The sequence below is a fragment of the Salvia hispanica genome, chromosome 4, assembly GCF_023119035.1.
Source record: "Salvia hispanica cultivar TCC Black 2014 chromosome 4, UniMelb_Shisp_WGS_1.0, whole genome shotgun sequence".
NCBI classification, from domain to species: domain Eukaryota; kingdom Viridiplantae; phylum Streptophyta; class Magnoliopsida; order Lamiales; family Lamiaceae; genus Salvia; species Salvia hispanica.
Window position 1 is genome coordinate 52,526,882 of NC_062968.1, and position 15,065 is coordinate 52,541,946.

Sequence of the window (15,065 nt, forward strand, 5' to 3'; positions counted from 1 at the left end):
AGTGCAACAAAATAAAATATTACATGATCCGACCCATAAGCAATACTGAGATCAAACGGATTCGAGCCAGAACAATACTGGGATGGAAGGAGTATTTAATGGAAGGTGTATTTTTCAACGTATTTGTATTGGCTTATAACCACAATTTTCTTATGGAAGTTTCATTTGAAAATAAAAAATTGTAACAATATTTACTTATGTTATTATATTTATTATATTTTATAAACACAAATGAATTAATTGTGAGATTATCAGTTATTCACCATGAGACAAATTCCAATTTATCAAATTTCGCTAATCAAATAATCATATTTAAAAATACTACTGTATACAATTATGTTATACAATTATTAAAATATCCTTCAAGAATTCTTAAAACTGGCCCCACACGGTCTCCATTTAGATAGATGCCTCCTTATCTGCATTTAATATTAATGATAATGACATTTATTAGAGAGTAATTACAATGAGCTTAGCACACGGTATTCCCTACTGAAAAGTCGAGTCCACACTTATAAATCTGTTTATTTAGCTTTTTTGTTTGCTCACGCAATTGTTGTGCTCTTCCCTCCCTCATTTCATTCCATCCAAAATCCAAATCTAGAGAGAGAAAAATGGTGAAAGACAGGAAAATCGGAGTGGCGATGGATTTCTCCAAGAGCAGCAAGGCGGCGCTGCAGTGGTCGATCGACAATCTCGCCGACAAAGGCGACACATTCTACATCATCCACATCAAATCTCACTCCTCCGATGAATCGCGCAACAAGCTCTGGGCGGAATCCGGTTCTCGTAAGCTTCCTTCCATTCTCCGATCTTAGATCGTATATATGCTTCGATTTCGACTCTTTTCCTCATTAATTCGGTGAAATTGTAGCTCTGATTCCGTTGTCGGAGTTTCGTGTGCCTGAGGTGATGAAGAAGTACGATGTGCCTACTGATATCGAACTTCTCGATATGCTGGACACTGCTACTAGGCAAAAAGAGGTTATCACTCTCTCTCTTATCTCTCTCTATTTAGAGATTTTTTTTTGTTTTGAAGTTTTCAATACTTGATTTTTGATAATGAAATGTGTTTGATGAATTGATTAGATAACTGTGGTGACGAAGTTGTTTTGGGGAGACGCGAGAGAGAAGATCTGCGAAGCTGCTGAAGATATGAAGCTCGATTCATTGGTTATGGGCAGCAGGGGCCTCAGCACCATCAAGAGGTATTTTTCTTTTTATTTACTACTCCTATGTTTTAGCTTTGGAAATTTTCATAAAATTATTCTGATTTATCACATTTTAGCTCAATTAAAATTAATCTATTGATGAACTTGCATCGGTGGTTATTACTTTACGTATCTCTTTAGTAGGTAGAAGTCAAAATTTGGATATTTTAGGCAGATAATTACAAAATTAGGCCGAAACAAAGTGGAATTACACGATTTTTCTAGTTTGTAACTTTGTATGATTTTCAAATTGTTAGGTCACCGTCACTCCAATCGTTACCAAATTGCAAACAATTTTCTTTTCAAATAAAATAAATGAATGCACGCATTTAATAATAATACTATACTCCACCATAATAAAGGAGGGAATGTTTGTAATACACCTAACCTAAGCTAACATTATTCTCATAGTATTCTTGAAGGATTGAATGGAATAGATTTCTTTATCGTTGGATTTATTGTTTAATTGTGGATGGATAGGATAATTCTTGGAAGCGTGACGAACTACGTGATTTCAACTGCAACCTGCCCAGTCACTATAGTAAAGGACTCCGACTTCCACAAGAAGTGATTTTTTGAGATATTTGTGATTGTAATAATTCAACAACTCATCATCCTCTTTCGCTTTTGCTAATAAGATGTGGCTTATGACTTTATATGGGGTATATCTCTTTGTCATCATCAAAATCTAAGTCTCATTCATGTTCGATTTTAATTGTTCACTCTTATTCCTTTTGCACCATTATATAATTTGATTAGTTATTAAAGCACTCTGCTTAATTTGTGGTCCTACGCCTCATTACCATTTTTTCCTTTTAATTTAACTTAAATCAGTATATCTTAAAATAAAAAAAGTAATGTAATAGTATTTAAATAAATATTTCTATCTAAACATCAAATCTAAACTACAGCACTTTTTTTCCATTCTAATTCATGTTCAATTCTTCTTCTTCTTTGCATCTCCCATCCCTTAAATCTAACAACACTCAACTCTGAATAAAGTGGATATAAATATGCACGGATGCACCGAGACAACGTAGTATTTTTGTTGGCAGATAACCATAGTACAAAAAATCAAACAAAAACTGATAATATGGAAAAGATAATCTGAACTCACAAAAAATATGGAAAAACAAGAAAAGAGATACTGCTGATTAAGAAAAATAACCAGTAACGTTGTTAACAGAGACGAAGTAAATATTTTTATTAGGGATTGAACATACAGAAAAGCAGGTCCTGACATAGAGCTCAAACTTTTAAGCAAGTCTTCTGTGACAAATAATAAGATACGATTTAGGATAAATCTCCGATGGGCAATTGATTGAACGCGCAAGTTCCATAGTGGGACAAACGTCGCTGCTATAGAAAGACGACAAATGTCGCTGCCACACAAAGACGACGGCAATCAATAAATAGGACAGATAAGTTTGCGTAAGTACAGACATTTGCAGATAATCTCAAGTAGAAAACTATGACATGGGTTTGATTGAAAACTCACCAGCTTTACCCCATTCCAACCATGATAGCCGATGACACAACCACATCTCACATACAGTATATAGCTTGATCTATATGTGGAGGTATCTGCTTTATCTCAGTCCCTAGTTCTTGCTCAATTCTATACCTGAAAAGTGATGGAATAATTAAGAGAAAGCCCTCTCCAAAAACATGACCTGGTAAACTAGTTCAAGGGAACTGAAAAATGAATCATACAGGTTGAATCGATCCTCGTATGTGATCAGATTCACAGCTAAACCAAGGTGCCCGAACCTTCCAGATCGACCAACCTGGCATATAGCAATAATAGCAATAAGATAATCAATACAGAAACATATTTGTGAGGATAAACTAAAAGAATCAACATACCCTGTGTAAATACGTTTCAGAATTCTTAGGGAAGTCAAAATTGATGACAACATTAACTGCTTGAATATCTATACCTCTTGTAAATAAATCTACACAAAGAGAAAAAGTATTAATATTCTAAGCACATTCGCAATATGTTATTCCATAAAAAAAATATTGAATCAGTAATAAGGTTAAATTACAAGATGAAAAAAAGTTAGAGAGCAAAAATAGTACTTTGACATGATCATCAGTGGAATAGATAAAGGTAAACATGATTTCAGGCAAAACAAAACTGACTAAGAAGAATTCAGAAAACTGAGGTCTAAAAAACAAACCAGTGCAAACTAGATTTCTGCAGGCACCATTACGGAAGTCATGGAATACCCTGTTGCGATGATCTTGGAGCATTTTAGCATGAATATAGAAACATGAATACCCAAGTTCAGTGATTTTCTTGGCAAGAAGCTCAACTCTATTCACGGAATTGCAGAAAATGATTGACTGGTTAATTTGAAGCTGTTTGCAAAAATGATAAACTAGTCAAGTTCAAGAAACATGTAATTATAAACATGTCTTTATAACTATGTAATATATGTATATGTGCATACATAAATGAGATTAGAACCTTAGAAAAGAGTGTGTTGAGGCAGTGAACTTTCTGCCTTTCTTCCACAAACGCATAAAATTGGGTTATACCCTTCAGGGTTAGCTCGTCCATGAGGTTGATGATATAGGGCCTACGTAGGTATCGATCTTTGAAGTTTTTTACAGTGACAGGGAATGTGGCGGAGAACATAAGGATCTGACGATTTGTAGGCAAGAAGCTAATTAACTCCTCGATAGAAGGCTGAAACTCCGGAGACAAAAGCTTATCTGCCTGAAAGATATTAGCACAAGGGTAAGAGTGACCCACTTTATACATGCTGATAATCAAATGCTTGAAATGTTACAATGACAGATCATAATACCTCCAATGATACTCCTAAACCCAAAATATAGTAAGAAAATAGCTCCAATGGTGCCTCAAAACCCATCTCATTTTGGGTTTTTGACAAATAAGTATACCTATTTTTGGGTTTACACTATAACATACCCAAATCACTTATGAGATTTTGTGAATCTAAAAAGTGAGTGGATAGAGAATATTCTTTTTAAGTTTGAGTTTTGGTGTATAAATGGTTGGAGTAAAATACTATTTGATGTGACGTTTACGCTGAAATGGGTTTGAGTTTGATATAAATGGATGGAGATGCTCTTAGCAGTGAAAATGTAGCAACAAAACCCAAAACCAAGAGGATAATAAATAGTATTCCAATTCAAAATGCATGAGCAAATAACAGTTAAAAAATATTCCTAGAATACTCACCTCATCCATTATAAGCATATTGCACTCATCCAAGTGGCAAACCCCCTTTCTAGAAAGATCAAGAATTCTTCCAGGAGTCCCAACAAGTAAATGAACTGGCTGATACAGCCGCATTATGTCATCCTTTAGGCTAGTTCCACCGGTAGTAGCCATGACTTCAATTTGTAAGTGCTTCCCAAGTTCTTTACATACTTGTGACGTTTGAAGAGCCAATTCTCTGGTTGGGACAAGAATAACAGCTGCAAACAAGAACAACAAACAAGAACAGAGTAAAAAACAGCTTAAAACCAAATATTGAGAAAATATAACTAAAGCTTACTGAAGATTGATTATGCGTATGGAAATTGGCACGACATAGTATATATATTGGAAGATAGTATATGCATTAATAAAGGAAAATTGAAATGTCAAAATGGTCTTATGCAAGAATTAGCTGCTAAAATAGGGATCTAGTGTAGCCAATGATTCCATGAATGACACATCCAGTATTAACAAAGAGTCAAAGACTTAAAAAGAAATTGCACATATTCACTATCCATCTTCATGCATCTTAACATTTCATTTGCAACAACTTATACATTACAGGAAAATACAAATTATAAATCCATACACCACATTTCTCTTGTGCTCAGTTAGAAAGCACAAAGTTAAATACTTGTGGTCATAGAGACAAGGCCATATACATTTGCAGGAAACCAAACAGTGCGAGTCAAACCTTGAATACAGTTCTTATCTTGATCAATTTTCTCCAAAGCAGGAATGCAAAAGGCAGCCGTTTTCCCAGTTCCATTTTTGGCCCTGGCCAATATATCACTTCCCGTGAGAGCAATAGGGATACTCTCCTCTTGGACAGGAGATGGTCTTTCAAAACCCTTCTCATATATTCCCATTAGTAGCTCACGCTTCAAAAAGTAGTCCTCAAATTCATTTCCTTTGGTAGCTGTAACATCCTGAAAGACAAAAAAAAAAGCAATAAGGGTACTAGTTATGCAGCACTACAGTACCAAAATGCTGAAATAAATGGCAAAATATATGCATAATTGCATATAAGCCATCACCTAGAACCTAAAACTAAACAACAACATTCATCTCAAACTTGTTCAGTTAAAGATATACAGTACAAGTTTTTCTGTCCAGCCAACATACTTCTATTTTTAAATTACACTCAGCCAGGATAGAAGTGGCAGCAAGTGATATCTCCAAACAGACAAGCTATATAATTTGAAAAGATGGCAACACCAGGTAAATTGTGTAAAAGAGTGAGGAAATCATTAAGGTAGTGTTATAGGTTTATAATCATGTCATGATCGAGCCCATAACTAGTCTTAGTCTAAGCCAACCTGCATAGTGTTATTACTCGACAGGATTGAATCAGCTGTGACATCATAAAAGTCCCAGTAGAAAACAACCAACTTTATAAATAAACCTATTGTAAAATGGGAGTAAGCACGCACACATGAGTCTTGCTCTGTGAGAGCCTCATGCGGAAGAAACATTACCAATTCCAACAATACATTAACCATACAATGCAATTCCAGAAACCTTACCTCAGTCCTATATCGGGTGTCTGGTGGGGGTAATTTCAATCGTTCTTTCCAATCTTGCGAACTGATTCAGAAAAAAAGCCAGTAATGCAACTTAAATAAAACTATGCATTAGAAGAATACCAACATATAGAAATGTGGGAAAAACCAAGTAAATGACCCGAGCAAAAAAAGATATGAGACCAAACACACGCTACGGATCATATGAGCATCTCTAGCAAGTCGATCTTCCGAGATTATTCTTAGTTAAAATACTACCTTGAATTAACAATGCCTAATTTCCTACACATCATTAACAACAATCCTCTACACTGGCATATGTTTAGTATCAGCTGATTATCATTCAAAATCTCAAGCGAAACTAATACGAAATTTTATTTTGACCTCGAATCAATAGCTTCTGTCTGTACAGTCTTCTCAACCTCATCAGCGGAGGAGTCCGCTGGCGGCGTCCTTCGCAGCCATTGCTGCGGCTGAGGGTTTTGCATCGATTGATTATTCTGAAAGTTCTGCGTTTGACTCCTCTGCACATACTGTTGATTGTAAAATCTAGGTTGAAAATTAGGGTTTGCACCGCCGTACTGGTTCATCCCACTCCCACCTCCACCGTACTGGTTCATTCCACCTCCGCCGGAGCCTCCTCTGCCTCCTCCCATACCCGGCGGCGGGTACCTCGCTCGTGAACTCATCGCACGGACCTAGTTGTAGCTAATGGATAGAAATTTAACCACACGACAAAATAAATCGGCAAAATTTACGTACAAATCTACGAATTGCTAAGAAATTTGTACAGAAGCTCAACCTACAGAACGATCTACGTTACAAAAGGTTCTAAAAACTACCAAAATGTAAATTGCAGGTTAAATTGAGGAATTAATCTTGAGATTTTTGAAGCTAGGGCTTAGAAAACGAGCGTTGAAAGAGAGTAATGCGAAGTCTACACAGATGTGACCACTCTAGGGCGAGATAGATATTTTTTTATTTGCTGAAATGGGTCTACACTTTGAGATTATTAAACACGATGCCCTACACTTTATAAATTAAGCTTTTTAGGTATTTTAAGTTTAAATATGAAAACATAAAGCATCAAAAAGTGTTTTTCTTTTTCAAAATGATTCAATCTATTTATCATTAAGTGTAATCAAATTTGAATAAAATTTAATTGATTGGAATATTGGATTAACATGTATCAAAAAGGCACAAATATGCATTCTATTATCATTTTAAATAAAAAGGCTGAGGAACTTTAAACATTCGAGTTTAATTAATTTCTCATAATATGGAGTAACTTTTTAGTAAAACATAAATACTCATGCTGATACAAAATTTCCAAGAAACGGCAACATCCCCGAATCACACACAACAACAACAACAATGCACGTATTCATAACTAAGATCGTTCACTCCATCAACTAGACCCAAGCAGTCCCATTGTTGTGGGCAACGTGCTCCTGCACGGCGCCCGTGTCGGGTGACTCTCCTTGCAACCTCCTCAAACTCTCAAGCCTCTCCCTAAGAGGGCTTCCAACAAGTGCAGCTGCAATCTCTTCCCTTATCTCTGCTTCCATCTTCTTCACTTTCTCCGAATTAGGATCCTTCACAGCTTCTTCTCTCAGCTCATCAATCTTCAAACCAAGCCCCTTTTTATCAATCACATTCTTGATTTCCTCCTTTATCTCTCTGTCGAGCCTTGCCATCTCCTCTCTCACTTCATGAAGTGGATTCAAGGCCTCCCTTTTCGTCGTTCCAACAACCTCCAACTTGGCCGATCTCAGAACCTCCTCAAGCTCTTCCTTCGCCTCCTCAACCTCTGATGCAAGATCCTCGTCCAATGCATCACCGCGTGCTAGATTCTCCCTAGCCTTCTTCAAAGCCTCAAATTTTTGCTTGATCTCTGGTGAAAGCTTCTGGTTAAGCTCAATCTTCAATTTCTCACTGCTTGCTTTCGCCTCAAGGAGCTTGTTAGCGATTTCGAGTGTTTGGAGCTTCCCCTTTAGGACAAGATATGCGCCAGGGCGCGCCAGATTCCTCTTGATCTCCTGCACTATCTCATCTGCCCTCTCCTTCAAATCTTCATTCAGGGCCTTATCAGGATTCGGAGACCTAGCTAACTCCAAGTTGAGGGACTCAATTTTATCAGCCAACCCCATTGAGATGAATGCCTTTGTCATCTCATTGTCAAGATCTTCTTCGAGCTTCTCCAGCTTCTGAACCGTGATTGGATCAGACGGCCCCTTTGCCTCGAGTATGGTATTCTTGAGATCATCAATCTCGGATTCTATGTCTTTGAACCTCGGTGCACCCACCTCAGATACCTTCATATTTCGCTTCCTCTCAGGCTCCAGATCAGGGTCTTCCTTGAACCCTCCTGCTCCAATGACCCGGAACTTGAGCCTCCGGTGCTCAAGCAGCTCCTCTGTCGTCATCTTTGTCAGCTCCTGCATCCAACGAGCTCAAGAAAGGCGTTTGGAGCAGTTAAACTGCCAAAATACAAAGGTTTATTTTTGGTACCTCCATTTCCTGGAGAATGGCATCTTTGATCCTCAGAGATGACCACAAAGGATCAGCATGTGCACCACCTAGAGGTTCCTGAAATTTTGGTTGCTTAATTTTAGTCACTTTTCTATCTTCTCTTATTATTTTTTTTTTCCGGAGAGTATGCAATAGGAACTATGTTGCTTACCGGAATGATTGCATCTGCTATCTTGAGCTTATAATGTTCTTGAGCAGTAATCCTCAGCTTCTCAGCTGCCTAATTAATTTTATTTTACTCAGATAATAATTGTGAAAAAGTTTAGCCCAAGATAGATATTTAGTCATTTACATCAACATATACCTTAGGAGCTGCCTTGGATGACTTCCATAATATAGCTGCACAAGCTTCCGGACTGGCAGATGGGAGAGAACGAGAATGAGAGGACGGTTTAGAGCGAGAGAAGATGACACTTATGAGTAGCAAAGGTCACAATTAGGTCACAATTATTAATCTAATAGAAAGTAGCAGAAATTAGTGCAACAGAATTCATGATTATGACCTTGCAACATAGAATGCTGAGTTTTCAAGCATCAACAACTTGTTGGCACACGCGATTGCAAGGGCGCCACCTGAGCCACCCTCACCGGTCACTACTGTGATGATTGGAACTTTAAGGCCAAACATTGTCCTCAAATTGTAGGCTATTGCTTCACCCTGCACCAAGAATCTAATCAGTATCGCTAGCAGAAAACGCATTCAGATAAATACATGAATACACGTCAAAGACCTGTCCTAGCTCCTCAGATTTCAGATCAGCAAAGGCCCCCGGGGTGTCAACAAATGTGATAATGGGAAATCCGTGATGATCAGCATATCTCATCATTCTCAAAGCCTTCCTATAACTGCATTGTTGTGTGGTGTGTAAGTAGCCGAGTTTTAAGGAGAAACAAGGTGGTATCTGAACTCACCCATGGGGGGTTGGCATGGCAAAGTTGCGCATGATGTTCTCCTTGGTGTTCCGTCCCTTCTGGTGCCCGATGAACATGTAGCTCCGGCCCTCTATGCTCCCTATACCGGCCACAATGGCTGGATCATCATAACCTGCGCGATCCCCATGGAGCTCCACCCACTTTTTCAACAACATATCCAGTTAAGTCTCCATTTTTTACATCAGCACACTTTCAATGCAAGGAAATTAATGATCTAGAAATGCACCTTCTCTGTGATGTTCAAGATGTGATCAAGCACGGTGGGCCTGTTGGGGTGTCGAGCAATGCTCAGGCGCTGGATCGGAGTCAAATGTGTGTATAAATCCTTCAAAGCCTGCAAAAAAAGGGCAGAAAACACAACATCAATTGAGTCCAGAGTCCAGAAACTAAAACACAGAATCCAAATCAGTCAGTTCACATTCAAAACCTGCCTGTTCATACTTCATTTCCAAAGCTTTGATTTGGTCAGTGAAGTCTAATCCAGTATCACTAGCCATTCTTTGAACCTACATACAAATCAAGAAACAAAATAATCACTATCATCATCACTCCCAAAACCAACCTTAAAAACATAGGACTAAAACCAGAATTCTAGCTATAGAGTCACTACAAGAATGCAACAACAACAACCTCAATGATCTTCTGCTCCAAATCTATCAATGGCTTCTCAAAGGCAAGAGTGACAGGTTTAGGCTTCTCCTCCAAAGGCTTGAAGTGGGAGAGATATGTGAGCGGCGCGTTGCTATTCGGATCAATGTTATCCGGCCACGGATAGTCGTGCTTCTTCCCCTTCCTAACACCAGCCACCACTCGAAAATTCCTCCCATGATATCCTAACCTCGGAGCTTCGAAATTCCGCAGTCTCAGCCTTCCATGAACATCACCAGCCAAAAACTTATTCGAGAAATGCCAAATCAAGCCATTGCCATCTCCCCTTCCCCTCCCACAGTTGCCAGATATTAGAGATAGCGTAGCCATGTTAAATGTTCACATCTGCTGAGTATAATTTAGGGGAAAATGAGGAAATTTCAGCTTCTCTAATAGTAGGTGATTTAGAACTCAAGAAACTCAACACAATTGCCGCTGAAAGAACTCAACAATAGATATAATCAGGTGAAAAAAATCAGAGTTTGCAAATGGGGGCAAACGAAGCAAGGCAAAATTAAACTTCGAAATCTATCTAAGAAATTATGCTGCAATAAGCAAATAAAATCATGAACAGAACATGAGCTGAAACTTACCAGATGAGTGCACCAAAGAAATGCAAAATTTATCTACAGTAGTCAGTAATAATTTCAGTAACTTTTTATTTCCTATTTCGCAGGAACAAATAAGAACATAGAACAACAGAGAAGAACAGAGCAGAGACAGGGTAGTTTGAGAGCCCAGTAACCGATTCTGATATTTTTATATTTTAAACTGCAAAAAAACAAAAAATAATATGATTGCAGTAATTAAATTCCTTTTTTTTTCCCTTTGGATAAAGTTCTGCTTTTTGAGGCCTTTCTACATTATTCGTCTGAATAATTAAGCAAAACCAATGCTTATTATATCAAATTATAGAATTTCTCCCACTAATTATTGAAAAGTCGTACTGAAATACTGTTATCAATCTACGATTAAATCCAAAATTTGTCATGTGATCAATATGGAAATGGAAATGGTATGGATAAACCACAAACTACCGGCCAATCACGACTTCTTCACGTTGATTGGTCCACGTAATTATTCTTCTTTTCTATTCATTTATTGTTTTCTGGGAAATGCTTGAGCTAGGGCCCAAATCGAGAGAAACAGCCGGGATTTCCACCAAGGGCCCGAAATGGGATATTTGGGCCACCTTTTGGGCTGGCGAGTTTATAATCTTCTGCGCCTCCAATCAGAATAAAAATTACTCTCCGTTGACGTGGCAAGACCTAATTCGCTAGATGACGTACTATACTACACCCTCTCGTCTCTCGTCTCTCTCTCTCTCTCTCACTCACACACACACAATACAGAAAACCCGTCTCCGGTGCTTAGCTCGGGAGCAAGCGTCAGATTTTCGTGGTAAGTGGAAGCTTCAGTTCGAATTTGGAGAATTGGAGTGATTTCAATCTGAATATTGTTACGAACTTTTATCTAATTTAACTATTCATAAAGTTTAGAATTTGGTATTCTTCTCCCCCCTCCCCCCAAATAGCTTTAAGATCTTTTCGCCTTCTGTTAATATTTGATTTGAAGATGTGAGATTTTCGGCCTGCGCTCTAATAAATTTGAATAAAATCCTTGGTGGTAAAGTGCATCTAGTGCTGATCAATTGTATTAGTGGTTTATTTATTAGAATTTGATTGCGTATCTCTTTCCCTGTTTAGCAGTTGTGCCGTGTGATCTATATATATTATCCACATTTGCTGAGATTTTACTTTATATGGTGCGCTTATTGGAATGTTCTTATTCTGTTTACTCATCTTGCCATGATATATGTCAGTGTTCAATCACATTGTTTCTTGTATCAGCAAGCGTTGCGTTATAGTTTATGATTTCCATATATATGTACATGTACAAATTAAGGGACGCATTTATGATTTCAATGACATCCAATTTTTAATTTCGAATTGATGCTTATTTTCAACAGATGAAACGTTTGAGATATGCAGACTTGTTTAGTGATTCTTTAAGAATTAGAAATCTAAATTATAGTATATCATATTCATATTTGTTCTTATTTAGCTATTGATGTGTGCCTTTTGAAATTTCTTTATGTCTGTGAGTGTCTTATACATCCTTCCTTAGATATACGGGGTGGCAGAGAAATAACTGAGCAAGGATAGTACAAACATGGTGAGTTTCTTATTTCTGGAAGACGATATGATATTTGTGTACCACTCTTTGTTTGCATTCTCATAGCTACATAAATATTGGGTTCTGATGTTATGCTTAATGAATTTTCAGTCGGCTCTCTTCAATTTCCATTCATTCCTGACAGTAGTATTGTTAGGCATCTGTGCCTGCACATATGTGAAGATGCAGTTTCCTGCACTTCTTGAACAGAGAACTGGGTAAGTTTTTTTCACGTTCACTGCTAGTTTCAAATAAAATGGTCAGCGGTTTCCGTTGGACTTGGTCCAGTTAGCTGCTCTTATTTATTTATCCACCTTCACACAATAGTAACTTGTCACATGTAATGTTAGGCCAATTGCTGCAGCAGGGTTTAGAAACTTGAAATTTTGATTTTATTGTTGCTATTTGACTGCTCTCTGTGCAAAAGTTATTTTGACTTTGGTGATCTAGTCTAGACTCCAGATAAATGCTTGTTATCTGTACAATCAAATGGCAAGTGAGAAAATTGTGATTGTATTGTTTTAAATCCGGTCCACCATCTTTTGGACCTTTATGCCATCATACTTTTTAATTGGCTATCTGGGCTGGTTATATGTCATGTCTCTGAAAACATGATGCTGCTTCCATTCTGATTTTTTGTTGTTATGGCAGGTTTCGAGGCGTTTTCTGGAAAGCTGCTAGAATAGGTATCCTCTAATAAATAATTTCCAATGCTGATTGAGTTGTAGGACTCGTTTATTCAGAAAAGCGTGTTGTGGAAAATCACTCGGACTGAAATTTTTATAAAGTTGATAATGCCACTACAAGTTTTAAACACAAAAGCCCAGCATTTGCTTTCTTATGAACCCAAGACCTTGGATCATTTGAGGATATTGGTTTCTGAGGGATGTAATGTCTTTTTGAGGGTATATCTAGTGTGAAACTAATATAATAGGAGTAATAGATCGATTCTAAAAATCATATTCTGTTTTTTAATTATTACCGGTGAAAGTTATACTCTGCTGAACTAAGAATTCCACTACCTGGTCTATTATTAGGTTAATAACTATGGTTCATAACTTGAGATTTTATGCATGTCAAAGGCTCAAATGTACTCGGGCTCTGAACAAGCGATAATTGATCCTATTTACAGGTGAGAGACTCAGTCCTTGGGTAGCCGTGGGGAGCTTCGCAATGGGAGTTTCAATAATTTTCTTCTAAACAGACATCACTGTATGTTAAACATTATTACTGATTCTATCATGTAGCTGAATGGTATGAGATTCGCCTTGGAATTTTTGGTTCTGGATGGTGTATTTTCTACTACTTTGAGTTGGATTACGATACTATTTGTATGATAATTGAATGGAAGATGTAGCATAGTACTTTTTTCTGGTGTTTCTTCCAAAACTGTACTTTTCTAAGAGTAGATGCTTCTTCTTTTTTTGTGTGTAATTTGAGTTTATTGGGTACTTAAAAAAATATCAGCCAGCATGATGCGCGATGTTTTGTGGGAACATCATGGTGTTAATTGCCTGTGGTTAGCCTATACCTTGGTTTGCAGAGGAAATTGGAAGTTCATTTAACCATCTTTACAGTATGAATAGTAATTGAGAGTTCCATTCCTTCCCATCCTCGCCATCCAGCTCCTTTAAAATCATTCTTACAATGGTTAACGATTGAAACTTTATATAACTACATGGGCTTGTTGTTTTTATATTTTTGCCTAAGTTGATTTGTTGGGCATAGACCTGATTGTCATCCTCCTCTAATTCATAAGGTTGGCTGATTCTCATTTGAGTAAGTGCACAGTCCATCAATTATTATAGTTCCCTGTGTGATGAGAATACAGACAATGATACTTACAACTTCGGGTTTAGAAGTGCTTGTTTTTTTCTTATAGAATGAGCTCTAGACAAGGGATGATTCCTTGCAAGTTGATATATTTGGACATGTTGTATAAAGATTAGCACTCTATATATGCAAGTACACAAGGCTCAAGATCATATGTAAAAACATCAGCTATTTCAGCAATTGATTCATTTAACTGATATCAGTACAGCAGGTACTTTGAATTGACAGGCACACAGTTAACAACATAAATAGTGATCTTATGCTTGAACCTTCGGAATACTAGAATCCTCTGTTCTCCCCATCGGACCACTGCAAGGACTATCTTCTTAATTGGTTTTTCCCCGTTTACTCTTTTTGTGACTTTTGCAGGTTCTTCTTTGCTGCGCTTAGTTGCTGCTGCTTCAACGCTTTGTTCAGCCTCAGATTCCGTGCCCCAGTGAAGCGGATAACTCCTCAGGAACACCCTTCTTGTGTTGTAGTCTTCGTCCCTGAAACTTTTTGCTCTCAGCCCATCTCCCTCCATGCCTTTGATATCTGTTTTTACCTACTCAGGACACTCTCTTTTATAGGTGTTTTGGTGCAATGTGTGTGTGTGTGCGCTGCATTTCTTCTGGGGACAGGGACAAAAGATTACACAAAATACTAAATTAACAATCCCTTTTGAGTTTCTAATTGTGTTAAACTATGTAGTTTTGTTTATTATAGTGCGATTGTCGTTTCTTTTATGCGCAGCAGAATCGATTTGAGGGGTGAATACTTTAGCAATAATTGCTTTGTCGCAGCGCATGACAAGCAAAGATGGTGCATTTTATGCTGCTGGACTTCCTAGGTAATACTATATTTTAATTTGTTTCATTTTTGTTACTAAGTGCCATGATTGTGCTATTTTGGAATCTTGGGGTCTGTCCAATTTACTGATCTTGTTTACTTAAAGGTATTTTCTATTACTTTCATGGATATACCTCCTTTTCCATT

At 37.5% G+C, this 15,065-nt stretch overlaps 4 protein-coding genes across 7 annotated transcripts; 2 read left to right on the forward strand and 2 right to left on the reverse strand.

Moving 5' to 3' along the window:
• The first annotated feature begins 538 nt into the window (after positions 1-538).
• LOC125222554 (universal stress protein PHOS32-like) lies at positions 539-1,876 on the forward strand. The gene is made up of 4 exons (XM_048125223.1): positions 539-789; positions 875-984; positions 1,090-1,208; positions 1,692-1,876. The coding sequence occupies exons 1-4, from the start codon at positions 615-617 to the stop codon at positions 1,780-1,782; spliced, it is 495 nt and encodes a 164-aa protein (XP_047981180.1). The 5' UTR covers positions 539-614; the 3' UTR covers positions 1,783-1,876.
• Positions 1,877-2,336: 460 nt separating this feature from the next.
• LOC125222553 (DEAD-box ATP-dependent RNA helicase 6-like) lies at positions 2,337-6,906 on the reverse strand. The gene is made up of 10 exons (XM_048125222.1): positions 6,354-6,906; positions 5,973-6,033; positions 5,141-5,375; positions 4,426-4,664; positions 3,685-3,936; positions 3,395-3,575; positions 3,078-3,166; positions 2,925-2,998; positions 2,710-2,835; positions 2,337-2,593 (listed from the first exon to the last, which is right to left on the reverse strand). The coding sequence occupies exons 1-9, from the start codon at positions 6,656-6,658 to the stop codon at positions 2,757-2,759; spliced, it is 1,515 nt and encodes a 504-aa protein (XP_047981179.1). The 5' UTR covers positions 6,659-6,906; the 3' UTR covers positions 2,337-2,593; positions 2,710-2,756.
• A 304-nt stretch (positions 6,907-7,210) lies between these two features.
• Positions 7,211-10,906, reverse strand: LOC125222552 (acetyl-coenzyme A carboxylase carboxyl transferase subunit alpha, chloroplastic-like). Of its 2 annotated transcripts, none has more exons than XM_048125221.1 (11): positions 10,676-10,906; positions 10,065-10,427; positions 9,866-9,940; positions 9,661-9,768; positions 9,414-9,574; positions 9,233-9,347; positions 9,005-9,159; positions 8,806-8,857; positions 8,653-8,721; positions 8,481-8,558; positions 7,211-8,407 (listed from the first exon to the last, which is right to left on the reverse strand). In XM_048125221.1, exons 2-11 carry the CDS (start codon positions 10,410-10,412, stop codon positions 7,382-7,384), a joined length of 2,187 nt encoding a protein of 728 aa, XP_047981178.1. In that variant the 5' UTR covers positions 10,413-10,427; positions 10,676-10,906; the 3' UTR covers positions 7,211-7,381. The 2 variants fall into 2 exon arrangements, with proteins under 2 accessions (XP_047981178.1, XP_047981177.1); XM_048125220.1 differs by having other exon boundaries at positions 10,065-10,430; positions 10,676-10,905.
• Positions 10,907-11,351: 445 nt separating this feature from the next.
• On the forward strand, positions 11,352-13,636 carry LOC125218323 (protein kish-like). Of its 3 annotated transcripts, none has more exons than XM_048119971.1 (5): positions 11,352-11,483; positions 12,210-12,257; positions 12,369-12,475; positions 12,909-12,943; positions 13,390-13,636. In XM_048119971.1, the coding sequence occupies exons 2-5, from the start codon at positions 12,255-12,257 to the stop codon at positions 13,455-13,457; spliced, it is 213 nt and encodes a 70-aa protein (XP_047975928.1). In that variant the 5' UTR covers positions 11,352-11,483; positions 12,210-12,254; the 3' UTR covers positions 13,458-13,636. The 3 variants fall into 3 exon arrangements, with proteins under 3 accessions (XP_047975928.1, XP_047975927.1, XP_047975929.1); XM_048119970.1 differs by having other exon boundaries at positions 11,396-11,483; positions 12,184-12,257; XM_048119972.1 differs by having other exon boundaries at positions 11,396-11,483; positions 12,188-12,257.
• The last annotated feature ends 1,429 nt before the right edge of the window (positions 13,637-15,065 follow it).

What these genes read in the sequence shown, in the direction of transcription:
- LOC125222554 (XM_048125223.1), top strand. Translation starts at nt 615, where the DNA reads ATGGTGAAAGACAGGAAAATCGGAGTGGCGATGGATTTCTCCAAGAGC. An exon ending in CTGGGCGGAATCCGGTTCTC is followed by an intron (nt 790 to 874) that starts GTAAGCTTCCTT and finishes GTGAAATTGTAG; the next exon opens with CTCTGATTCCGTTGTCGGAG. An exon ending in CTGCTACTAGGCAAAAAGAG is followed by an intron (nt 985 to 1,089) that starts GTTATCACTCTC and finishes TGAATTGATTAG; the next exon opens with ATAACTGTGGTGACGAAGTT.
- LOC125222553 (XM_048125222.1), bottom strand. Translation starts at nt 6,658, where the DNA reads ATGAGTTCACGAGCGAGGTACCCGCCGCCGGGTATGGGAGGAGGCAGA. An exon ending in TCAACACACTCTTTTCTAAG is followed by an intron (nt 3,576 to 3,684) that starts GTTCTAATCTCA and finishes TTTTGCAAACAG; the next exon opens with CTTCAAATTAACCAGTCAAT. An exon ending in CAGAAATCTAGTTTGCACTG is followed by an intron (nt 3,167 to 3,394) that starts GTTTGTTTTTTA and finishes CTCTTTGTGTAG; the next exon opens with ATTTATTTACAAGAGGTATA.
- LOC125222552 (XM_048125221.1), bottom strand. Translation starts at nt 10,412, where the DNA reads ATGGCTACGCTATCTCTAATATCTGGCAACTGTGGGAGGGGAAGGGGA. An exon ending in AATCTGAGGAGCTAGGACAG is followed by an intron (nt 9,160 to 9,232) that starts GTCTTTGACGTG and finishes TTCTTGGTGCAG; the next exon opens with GGTGAAGCAATAGCCTACAA. An exon ending in TCAGCATTCTATGTTGCAAG is followed by an intron (nt 8,858 to 9,004) that starts GTCATAATCATG and finishes CCCATCTGCCAG; the next exon opens with TCCGGAAGCTTGTGCAGCTA.
- LOC125218323 (XM_048119971.1), top strand. An exon ending in CTTCTTGAACAGAGAACTGG is followed by an intron (nt 12,476 to 12,908) that starts GTAAGTTTTTTT and finishes TTGTTATGGCAG; the next exon opens with GTTTCGAGGCGTTTTCTGGA. An exon ending in CTGGAAAGCTGCTAGAATAG is followed by an intron (nt 12,944 to 13,389) that starts GTATCCTCTAAT and finishes TCCTATTTACAG; the next exon opens with GTGAGAGACTCAGTCCTTGG.